This window comes from Cornus florida, unplaced genomic scaffold (assembly GCF_030987335.1).
Source record: "Cornus florida cultivar Cherokee Brave unplaced genomic scaffold, ASM3098733v1 CherokeeBrave_3.0.0_Hap2_Chr11, whole genome shotgun sequence".
In the NCBI taxonomy this organism is placed as follows: Eukaryota; Viridiplantae; Streptophyta; class Magnoliopsida; order Cornales; family Cornaceae; genus Cornus; species Cornus florida.
This window is the reverse complement of record NW_026775581.1, coordinates 107,778,036-107,790,656: the sequence shown is the minus strand read 5'-3', so window position 1 is coordinate 107,790,656 and position 12,621 is coordinate 107,778,036. Positions and strand designations below refer to the sequence as shown.

The following is a 12,621-nucleotide window of genomic DNA, read 5'->3' as shown; positions in this document are numbered from 1 at the left end:
AAAAAAGGCACAAAATAGGATACATTTGTCCGGGTGACTTTCCTTCTTAACTTTCAAACTCCATGTCAATGTTTCAAGACTCTATGTCAAGCTGGGTTGTCTCAGTAATTCCAAGCACTACACACCCATTCTTCAGCTTTGGACTGGGTCAGGTCGAAGTAATGGATGTTATATATTTCTCTGAATGCTATCGACAATATCTTCAGAAGATGGTGAGTGGTGGTATTCAAGGTGAAAGAAAGCCATGTGCCATAAATTGAGTCCTTTAAATTCATTAAAAATTTGAAAAAATAAATAATAATTAAAGAGAGTAATTAAGCTTAAAAAATTTCTATCTCCCTCCCATGAAAAAGTCAAAAACATATATTCATACTTTATAAGTTAAAGGGTGTAATCAAATAATCATATAAAGAAGAACGTGTTAGCAAATTCAAAGATAATAAAAGAATCCAAACTTGTTTTATAACAAATGGACACTTTTTTTCTTCTTTTGAATATTGTCGACCATATCTTCGTAAGATAGCTAAATGGCAACATTCAAAAAAAAAAAAAAAAGCCAATGCTCATAAATTGAGTTCGATTCATACAAAAAAAAAAAAAAAAATTAAAACCAAATAATAATTAAAGATGTTATATGACAAGTCTAAGGGGTACTCGAGATAAAGAAATTAAATCTATACTACATGTCTGACATAAATATTTACCATTACAACTAACTTGACTCGGAATCTTACTTTACAACATCCAAAATTCCCAAAGTCTTTTATGTTTATGTATGTATTACCTAGTATATGTCAAGATCTAGAGTGGGATCCATGAACAATTAAACAATATATGCACAATATTAATATGAATACACATAAAATTTTAGGAAAGCACGAAACATATATAATTTAGAATCCAAATATTGTTCGATCCTCCACATAATTTTCAGAACAATTCATGAATATAAAACAGAAAGAGAAAAATTAACAAAGTTAATTAGAAATTAATTAATCGTGTACAATCTTGATATTGCTTTCAAGCATAATACTGATTTGGGGGTGTTCCTAAGTCAATTAAGAAAAAAAAAAAAAAAAAAGTTACGAATATAGACCCCAATATCTTGGTACACAATATATATATACACATACATATAAATATAAATGTATATAAAACATGAAAAGAAAAGATCAGAAACAAATGACATATATCCAATAAAACAAACAATGACATCTATGGTAAACAAAGAAAAAAAAAGTGCATTTATCTGGAAAACAAAAAAAAACAAAAAACAAATGAATCATATAAGTCACATATATCACTCAACAAACCGGCCAGAAAATATATATATATATATATATATATATATATATATATATGACTCACAAATCAAAGACTTTAAACAAACTATTCTACCACAAACACATTTTTTTTTACACCTCTAACACAAACACATAGATGGGAGAGAGAAGCTATCTTTTGTGGTGTGAGTCTTGAGACTTGTAGAGATAAGTTATCTTTATGTTGTGAGTCTTGAGACTTATAGAGAGAAGTTATATGCGCGAGAGTCTCGAGACTTGAGATAGAGAGAGAACAGATGAGAGGCAACTAAGCTAATTGGTGTTTTGGAATTGGGAAAATAAAAGTGATCGACTATATATATATATATATATAAAATAATGAAACAAATTTAAATAGTAAATAATATATATATATTTTTAACTAAAATCAGTTTGAACATCCTATCGTTTCACGTCCACGGACAAAGAAAGTATGACGGGACAGTGATATTCTTCATGCTTTTTAATTTTTTAATTTTTTAATTTTTTTTTAGTCTAAAGTACAATAACACCATGTCAAGTTTGCTACAATTTGGCTATTTACTAGACAATGACATTTCTTTGTCGGAATTCTCTTCCAAACTAGGCATTAAATAGTTTATGAAGACAAAATTGTCTCTTAATATTAAAATCAGTTTTAGTATAAAATATTAAATATGTTGAAATATCAAAATTATCCTTGAATTAATATGAATCACAAAATAGAACTAATTTATTGTGCTCAAATTCATTAATTTCTCCAGGGTATTGTAATATTACGATTGCTATGAATTTTTTACCAAAGACTCCTCTGTATGTCTAGTTACTCTTTGAAAATTTTCTTAATTTTTGGCCAAACATATATTTTTATAAAAATTCGACAATAGCTGTTGTCTGAATTTTTCACTTTTTTGAAAACATTTTCGTTTGCTCCATTTTGATTTCAAACGAATTTTCTATGAAATTTTTATTCACTCCTATGAGGATTGTTACTGAGGAGTGAATTGGTGTCATTATACTTTACTCTTTTTCTTTTTTTTCCTAATTAATACTCACACACATGTCTCTTTTGAGACTTGAACCTCTGACTTCCCTTTAAGAGGTAAGAGTTCGATACCGCTAGACCACTGGTCCGTTAGTCATACTTTACACTTTTCTTTAATTAGGATTGATGTGCATCAACTTTGTAGCTACATGAAAATTTTAACAACATAATTTTTCATTCTCCTCAATATTGTGATATGAAATTTTTTTTTTTAGTAAAAAAAAAAAAAAAAAAGACGAACATACTTGCAAATTAAGCAAACTAACTTGTAAATTCAAAAGGCATAACTAAAGCCAAAATACATTCGACAATGATACACATAAAGCATAAACATTTAAGTAACATCTTAACACATGTATTCACAAATGACTTGTCCTGAAATAATGTAATACAACAAATTCATAATTCAAATAATTAATAAATATCAATCTTTATTTTACAATATTCTACAAACATTTCACCAATAATTCACCTCCAAATTTCAAAACGTTAACCAAAAGCATGTCAATAATCTCAAAGCCACTCTATTAAAATATTTTAAAAGAGATTAAAAAAAAAACATGTAAAATAAATGAAAATTTAAAAATATTACATTTATTTTTTGATAAGTAAAAATATTAAATTTATTAATCCAAAAAGTACGTACAAATTATACACATTCTCATTGTCAAACAATATGAACAATTTATAACAATTATTTCTATAATGATATATTACTTGCACAAAAACATAAATTAGCATTAAAAAAAAATTAAATGAAAAATAAGGTCTTTTATATTATAAATTTAAAACATTACTCTACAGTTAAATATGCAATACTCCTTATTTTACTATTTGATAAAAAATAAAAGTACTCTAATGGTGAGTAATCAAAGTATGGCCGTATGTCCTCTAGCTTCTATTACTTTTGATTATATGAGTCTCTTCCTCCCAATACCCTTGCTTCTATTACGCCTAATTATATGTGTTTCTCTTGTTATATAACGTGATTCTCTACTCCCACAGACCCAATCCTCTGTTCTCATACGTTTGTGTGCCTAAATCCACCCCCGAGGGAAATCCAACCCAGAGGTAAACCCTAATCTCTCTTTCTTTCTCTCATTAGCTTTTTGTGCCTAAATCCACCACCCCACGGAAATCCAACCCAGAAGAATACCCTAACCCTAATCATATAGCTAGATTTCACAAGCCTATTTAAAATCTTCCTAGTTTTGTTTTTGCATATATAATGGAACGATTCATGCAGTCCAGTTTGGAGTGCTTTGAATTATGCAGTCTCTGTCCTTTGAAGGACCACTAGCAGGTTTTTTCAGAAAACTCTTAGGGTGTGTTTGGTAGGGTTGATTTGAAGGGATAGGGAGAGAAAAGAAAAGAGAGGATAGTATGAATTGTGTTTGGATGGATTAAGTGGAGGGATAAGGATGGATAGGGAGAAATAGGGAGGGATAGCTATCCCTCCCTATCAGCTATTGCCTTTCTCTCCCAAGTTGAGAACATAGGGAGAGAAAGGATAGTGGGAATAAGTTGTAAAGTTGTAATACCAAAAATGTCCTTTAGAAATCTACACACTGAAATGTAATTCCAATCATGTCCCAATGATATATTACTCTTACTAAGGCAACAACTGGTTAAGAAGTGAGAGGCGACGCAGAACCGATTAACTTGAGAGGCGACGCTGCTTCAGAATACTTCTCCAGCTTTGGGCAACGGCGACACTGCTTCTTTGTCTTCTCCAGCTTCGGCCGTCACCACAAATCTTCCTCTAATCAGATCAGGTCAGTATTATTGCAATCAATTTTTGGATTTGTTTTTCTTGTTAATTTTTAGTAAACCCTAGTTTTTAATTTCTTTGCACTTTCATCAAAGGAGTGAAGATGGTGATCGATGATGTTAATAATAATGATGATGATAATTAAGGATTCTGATTGTTGGGCATTAAATTGATCAAGAAAATAAATGTTTTTTGCATCCAACAGAGCCCAGAAATCTGGCGGCTTGTAATGGGATTCTCCATGTGATTGATGGTCATTAATTGTATTTTCCAATATAGTCAATTTCAGAAATTAGAATGGTCCAGATAACTATCAATCCTCATTGAGATTTGAATTATTGAAGCTACGCAAGTGAAGTTTTTCAATTACATAGCACATTTGTAACTAGGTTTCGAGTGACTGTTTTTTTTTTTTTTTTTTGACCATCAAGTGACTTCAACATTATAAAACTTCTATGCAAAGGTTTTGACCTTTTCCTGAATTAGGTAAATTAAAAATTAGTGATTCACACCCAAAAATAAAAAATATGAGAGCAAACAATTGTAGGGGTTTCAATATACTTTTAAAAGCTCCATCATTTTCTTCTACATTTTTAACTTTTTAGGACTAGTAATATATATATCTGAGTACAAAGCTTTCTAATCTCTCTCCCTCTCTCTGGTCTATTATTAAACTGTGTAACTTTTTAGGACTAGTAATATATATATCATTTTCTTCTACGTTTTTAACTTTTTAGGAGGAGTTATGATTCATGAAGCATAAACTGTGTATGAATTGGGATTTCCAATGAAAGAAGATAGCTTCACAACTAAGTATCTTGTAAAGTGTAAAGTCACAACTCCCTTCATTTTATATCTTGGATCATACACAGACTCTGCATAATGCCCTAACTGAGAAGAAAGGACACCACAATAAGCTGTGTGAACCTTGGATTTTCTTTTTAGATTCAAATTTACTTGTCTTTGTATCCTAAATGCTTGTTTATCTTGTCTGCACCAAGTATAATATTTTCCTGTATCAGTCCAAGTATTGTATAGTTGAACATATTTAAGATTAACGATCACCTTCGAATTATGTTCCAAGTTCGCTCTAGACACAAGTACACAATCATTTCTATGAAAAATTAAAAAGATTTCATAACTTACAACGAATTTTAAGATTATTCATCAATTTTAATTCATCAAATATTGTATAGTTGAATGTATTTAAGATTATTCATCAATTTTAATTGATTTCAATTTTTTTTTTCTTGGTTATTAATATATCATTTTGCATTTTACAATTTTAGATGGAGAGACAACGAAATAAGATACGAAAATTACATTTAATGTGGGAACAAAGACGAAGTAAAATTGCAATTCTAGTCACTACCATTGCCGTGTATTAGTTTATGCGTCGAAAACGTAGAAACTATATAGATAAACCTATTACACAACCAGAAATTGAAAGGCAAATAACATGGGATAAAATAATGAACGAGCTTAGGGTAAGTGTGAAATGTCGTAAAATTACTCATATGGGACCAGAAGCTTTTCAAAATTTTTGTAAGCTGCTTATGAGAGATGGTGGTCTTCGACCCACAAGACATGCAAGTGTTGAAGAGCAAGTTGCCAGGTTTCTTCACATTATATCACACAATGTGAGGAATCGGACAATGTCATTTTTCTTTTGTTGCTCTGGTGAAACCATAAGCCGTCATTTTCATAGTGTGTTAAAAGCAATAATATCCTTGGAATGACAATTCCTCAAGCAACCTAATGGATCGGACGTCCCCCCAGAAATACTCAATAACGATAGGTTTCATCCGTATTTTAAGGTAAACGTGATTATTACTTGTACTCCTCAATACTTCAATTTTTCTTTTCTCACCAACTATTACATGTAAATTTTTATATAATAATTTATCTTAGAATTGCATTAGGGCAATTGATGGAACACACGTTCGTATGAGAGTATCTAACGAAGATGCACCAAGATATCGTGGCAGGAAGAATTATCCAACAATAAATGTGTTAGCTGCTTGTTCATTTGACATGAAGTTTACCTATGTCTTACCTGGATGGGAGGGTACCGCTTCAGACTCAAGAGTTATGGCTAGTGCACTAGAAAGAAATGAAGATAAACTAAAACTTCCTGAAGGTAAATTTTGTTAATATTAACTAAAAAATTATTAATATGAAGCTAATATTAATTATTATTGTGTTTAATAGGGAAATATTATCTTATTGATGCGGGATACCCATTGAAGGCTGGACTTATCACGCCTTATAGAGGTGTGCGTTACCATTGAAAAAAATGGTCCTCACGTCGACCGGAGAATCCTCGAGAGTTATTCAACCTTCGACATGCATTACTACGCAATGTTATTGAGAGAATTTTTGGTATGTTGAATAAACGATTTCCTATCATAGGAAAAAGTACTGAACCAACATATGATGTTAATACTCAAGTTGATATTATTTTAGCATGTTGCATCATACACAACTATTTAATGGGCATGGATCCTGATGAAAGCCTTATTAATGAAGTAGACCGGGAGCTGTTGAATGAAACTCGAAATGAAGAGGCTGGTGCAGCTGAGAGAAGTGAAGATCATAGTTTGGGGGAATACTTGAGAGATTCAATAACTTCCCATATGTGGCATGGCTGTGTAGCTAATCAAATGTGATATTTCAAATGTTTATTTGCTTGAAAAAACTTAACGTCTTTTTATGTTAGAGTGCTTGTTTTGATTTGAAGATGTAGAATGCTAATAATTTGTTATAAACTCCTACTTTGCATGCATTTATTTATGTGTCTTTAATTTTCATTTTATTTTTTTTTTTGTCTCTTTCTTTGTGTTATACTTGTTATTATGTAGACATAAGAATGAGTAAAGAATCAAACATAAGTGGTGTGTCGAAGAGGGACAGATTGGATTGGAATGCACAAATGAATGATATATTTGTGGATGCATTACATAATCAATATCTTAAGGGAAATATGCATGATGGGACATTCACAACAAGAGCTTATCATGAAATTGTTGAAGAGTTGAACTCGGAATTGATATCAACAAAGCTAAAGTGAAGAATCGATTGAAAACAACCAAGACTCGTTTTAACGAGTGTTTTGACTTGTTCAAAAATGGTTTGAGTGGGTTTGCTTGGAGTCAAGAAACAAAAATGTGGAGCGCTGAACCTAAAGTTTGGGTTGATTTGATTACGGTTGGTTCTCTAATTGTGATTATTATTATTATTATTATTTTACTATTAAGAGATACATAATTTATTTATTTATTTATTTTTTCATTTTGAAATAATGATAATATAACTATTTTTTCTCTTTTATGTTTTGCCAACAGGCAAAACCAGCTGCTGAGAAATGGAAGACTGCTACGATTTCTAATTATGATAAGTTGTTGGATTTATTTGGCAAGGATAGGGCAAGGGGGTTTAATGCCCTAACTGCTAAGTAGAGGATGGCTAAATGGGCAGCAAATGATAGGGAGAAGAATAATGAATCAACAGCAAGTGCTAGTGAGAGGAGTAATGAATGGGTGCCAACTCATAATGATGATCCTATAGATAGCATTTATGGTATTGATCACTTGGTGTCATGGAATGAAGCAAGTTTGGATAATACGGGTTTTTTGGATACTGAGTTTGAATATATGAATATGATGTCTCCTGAAACACCTTCAAGTGTACCTTCCCATTCCACTTCTTCTTCAAAAGGAAATCCTCGACTGCTGATCAAGATAACCTAATGATTGGAGTAGTGAGCGGTGTTGCTGAATCTCTTAAAGAGGGAAATGAACTTCTTAAAGAGGAAAATGAACTTCAGAAAACATTTAACAATCTTTATGAGAAGTGCAACAAAAAGGGAAAATATGAAGAGGATATCTTTAAGGAGTTGGCAACAATTGGAATAGAAGAGCATGCAATTGTTGACGCTTTCATTTTTTTGACTACGCATGACCATCCTGATAGAGTGACACAATTTCTTGGTTGTCCATTTAATCATCGCAAGCAACTCTTGGAGAAATTGATGTCACGTGCTTCTAGACATTGACTATGGTTTTAGTTATATTGTCTTTTGGGGATGTCTTTTGGTGGAACTTTTTACTATTTCTACGTTTAGTTATATTATGTTTAGTTATCGCTATGAAACTTTTGGGATATTAACTTTGAAACCATATGTTTGTTTTACTTTTATGAGACATTATAACGCGTTATCTATTTTGGAATGCTTGATATAGGTAATTTTATTTTTTTGTGTGCTTGTTATCTATTATGGAATGCTTGATATGGGTTACTTTATTTTTTTTTCACTATTGGTGTCTCTGTTATGTGGTGGAAGCATTTTGTGAGATCCATTCTGGTGGCTATGTGGCTGTGTTCCTTCTATTGCTGTGTTGTTTGATGGGAAAAATGATGCTTGATATGGGTTACTTTATTTGTTTGATGGATAGTATTTAGGAGCAGGAGACTTTGTCTTCCATCCTCTGCTAAGGGGATGTTTTAGTTGTTATTATCATTTATCTGAGAAATTTCATGCTTTGAATTTAGCAGGGTCAACACTATTTTGTATACATTAGTGACAGATTACTTTTAAAGTATATGGGACATACAGGAAAGACAAACCATGCATTAGTGCACACATGATCTCAGGACCTCTATGTTGGTTGATACCGACTGAGACATTCCCAGTGGAGACGAGAACAGCAAGGTTTGCAATAAACATTGGTGGTCTAAGTGCACAAAATAGTCAGAGCAATAAACATTGGTGGTCTAAGTGCACCTAGTAGCAGGCTGAGTGAAAGAAGGGTGCTATTAAGAAATATTATATTTTAGTTGAGCATCAAGCTAGTTATGGCTGTGCTTCAGTTTGAACAGACTTTGGCATCCAAATGTATCTATGTGGTTTCACTATAAGGATGACCCGGAACCAAAATCTCAGCATCTAGCCTACATTTACCCTCAGGAAACTGAGAAAGTATATACCATGATGACCATAAATGTAATAATTCACAAAACTTTTTTGTTCAACTTAGTTAATTAATCTTGGCTTGGTCTGAATTTGGACCAAGCAGAGCTGCTTTATATGGTTTACCTAAATATACTTTAACAAGATTACAGTAACATGCATGATATCCAACATGATTACATGTAATCAGGTATATTATGGCTCTGTCAACTGCATAATTATATAAAATGCACATATCTTTAATATATATATATATATATATATTTATATATCTTAAAATGCTAGAGAGAGAAAGAAAGTGCCACCGACATAATTTAACAACAGTGGGTCGTCATCATCAACTCCCTGCTTTTATTCCGTAATTTAACAACAGTAGGTAAAAACAGAAAACATAAAACAAAAATAAAGTAATTCAAACAAACCTCTTTCAATAATACATACTACTAATTAGTAACGAAAAAAATAAATCAATCAATCAATAATAACAAAAAAGAATGAAAAAATAATATTATTATTATGGAGAGTATGAATTGAATTAGATTGATTTGAGGTTGGATTGAAGCTTGAGATGGGTTTGGATTTATTTGGTGGATTTATTTATTTGAATATAATCCATCAAAGAAACACGTTTAATTGCATAATATGTAACATTTAATTTTAATGACCTGTAAGGGTAAGATAGTAATTTAGTCACTATCCTTTATTTTCTTTTCTCTCCTCTATCTTATCCAAACAAGAATAACTATTCTTTCTTTTCTTTTCTCTCATATTTATCCAAACATGTATAGAAATTATTACTATCCTTTCTTTTCTTTTCTCTTTTCTCTTTTCTCCTAACTAATATTATCCTTTCTTTTCTTTTCTCCCCTATTTATTCAAACACACCCTTAATTGTTTCAGAGCTAACTAGAAAGAGATTATGTAACCATAAAGAATTTCCAGATGACTTATGAAGGGCGTATCCAAGGGGTGGGCTTCGAGCCCATCCAAAGACAAAAAAAAAAAAAAGTTATTTTTTGCTATAATTAACTTTAACCCAGTCGACAAAATATATATATATATTAGTATTAGTGTTAGCCCGCTCAAAAAAAATTAGCCCAGATATGCCCTTTATTGTCCTTACATCTAACCAGAATGCACTTATACAAATTGTCCCGGATATGCCCTTTATTGCCCTTACATCTAACCAGAATGAACTTATACAAATTGTCCTATATGTTGTTCAGAATCAATCATTCATTGATTGGATTGTGAGGATCGATCGGTCAAAGCTAATTTGGGTCAATATCTGTCTTGTAAATTAGCTTTTATTGATTAAAAATCGTACTTTGTTTTTAGAGCATCATATACATAAATTGGCAATTTTATGTACCCAATTGTCTTCCAAGTATATCTTGTTTATTACCCAATTGTAATCTTATTTAAAATGGTAGGGGCATAACTTTGCTTACAAGGGTACCTAGGCTTGGTGTTGGAAATTTAGAGTTGTAGTTGCTAATTAGGCGTATTACGCTGTTAGATATTATTACTCGTAAATTAGTGCATGCATACACACGTGTGAATAAGCTGGCCTGTTATACTTTTCTGTGTGAGATATAACCTGTACCCTACAAAAAAATTGGGTTCCCTTTGTTTGACTATTATTACTTGTTATGAATGGTAGGGGCATAACTTTGCTTACAAGGGTACCTAGGCTTGGTGTTGGAAATTTAGAGTTGTAGTTGCTAATTTGGCGTATTACGCTGTTAGATATTATTACTCGTAAATTAGTGCATGCATACACACGTGTGAATAAGCTAGCCTGTTATACTTTTCTGTGTGAGATATAACCTTTACCCTACAAAAAAATTGGGTTCCCTTTGTTTGACTATTATTACTTGTTATGTTACTTTTTTCTATGAAAAAGTTTCTTTTAGTACACGACGTGATAGCAAGGTTTTTTATAAAAGGGAAAAACGAAAATTAATATCTCCTGGTTTACTAACTGATATCTAATATATAATCCAACCTCCTTTTTTTTTTCTTTTTTTCTTTTTTAATATTTTCTATTTTTCTTAGCCTAGAATGAAAGGAGGAGGTATGCCCATATTCTATTGGATTTTCATCTTTCTACCTGCTCTGCTTTTTTAGGCTCGTGGTTTGTGTTATCTTTTTAAAAATTTCAGCTGTGTGTGAGTGTGTTGCACACCAATTCACCTTTATTTTTGCTATTCTCCAACGACTGAAAATAACTAAGATGAATTTCTGACTTTGCTCTATGCTGGTGTATATAATATATGAAGACATTGTTAATCACGGTACTATTTATTGGGGGGTTTTCTTTTCTTCTCCTTTTTTAGTTTGTTCAAGTGACTGCAAGATACTTCCTTCCTGTTATGTGCTTATGTGCTGACCACTTTATGACATGATCTACATGTTAAGGTGCTAAGCTCAATTATTATTCATCTCATTTGACTTTATGTACAGGTCAAAGTGAAGAGAAGGGGAGATGAGACCAAATGGATTGTTCTTTCTTGTTATGTTCCTTTATCTTTATATCAACAATTCATTATTGGTTTTAACAATGATACATATTTTCATTTTCCTTAGGACCTTGATGCAGTGTAACGCTATGTTTCTGCAAGCACACACAGACTCTTGTTTTGTGCCAACCTGTATACTTCAAATTGAATTGCATACAATTTTCTTGATAATATCTCGCTTATAAATTTTTTTTCACAACTGCCTTGTTTTTGTTTGCCTCTATGCTACTTTAAGTGCTTTTACCACCAAGGGCTGTAACCTAGCAGTACTTCATCACTGTCCAGCAGGAGGTTTCTATGTAGAGTCCAGCTGGGTGTGTGCGTCTCAATTAGGAAAAAAAAACATTTAATAGATTTTTATTTGCTCCAAATTTGGCTTATTTACTTGCTCTGCAAGAACTATAACATGCTTGTAATATCAAGTATTCGGAGTTTCATTCAAGTTTAAAATAAGTAAATGTTGCTTCTTACTTTTCTTTCTCAGTGTTCTAATATACAGGTTTTACCTAAAGGGGTGTTGATGCAACATAGTTCTGTTTGTGGTAGAAAGCAAGGAAATCTGGAAAGGAGCTGAGCCTCACCATTTTGGGCGTTTGCCCCGTCTTCGAGTTGTGTTTATTTGATACTTATTCGTAGCAGAGGAATAATTTTAATTTCCATCCAGCATGTGGACCGAATTATATATAATGACGCAAAATCTTACACAATGAGAATGACAGAAGTATATATTTTTGATTGCTGATTGCTTTAGAAACTACTTAAGGGCCTTGGATATTTTTCCTGACTAGTACAGGTTGCATTGTTCATGGTTATAAAAACAATTCCTTTAAAGCACTCGGAATATTGCATAATCATGTGTATATGTATTTATATTTGATAATTATTTCTTTAACTAACAACCTAACATGCATGCTTTTTATGTGTATTCATATTAGGTTTGTGTTTTTATTAGTTTTGGGTTTGCAGTTCACCTAACATTCAATCCTTGTTTTGTCTATTAGTTCTCAATTCTT

At 31.8% G+C, this 12,621-nt stretch overlaps 1 protein-coding gene across 1 annotated transcript; it reads left to right on the top strand.

Moving 5' to 3' along the window:
* The first annotated feature begins 6,064 nt into the window (after positions 1-6,064).
* LOC132281811 (protein ALP1-like) lies at positions 6,065-7,575 on the top strand. The gene is made up of 4 exons (XM_059783480.1): positions 6,065-6,257; positions 6,329-6,391; positions 6,530-6,768; positions 7,462-7,575. The coding sequence occupies exons 1-4, from the start codon at positions 6,065-6,067 to the stop codon at positions 7,573-7,575; spliced, it is 609 nt and encodes a 202-aa protein (XP_059639463.1).
* Positions 7,576-12,621: the final 5,046 nt, after the last annotated feature.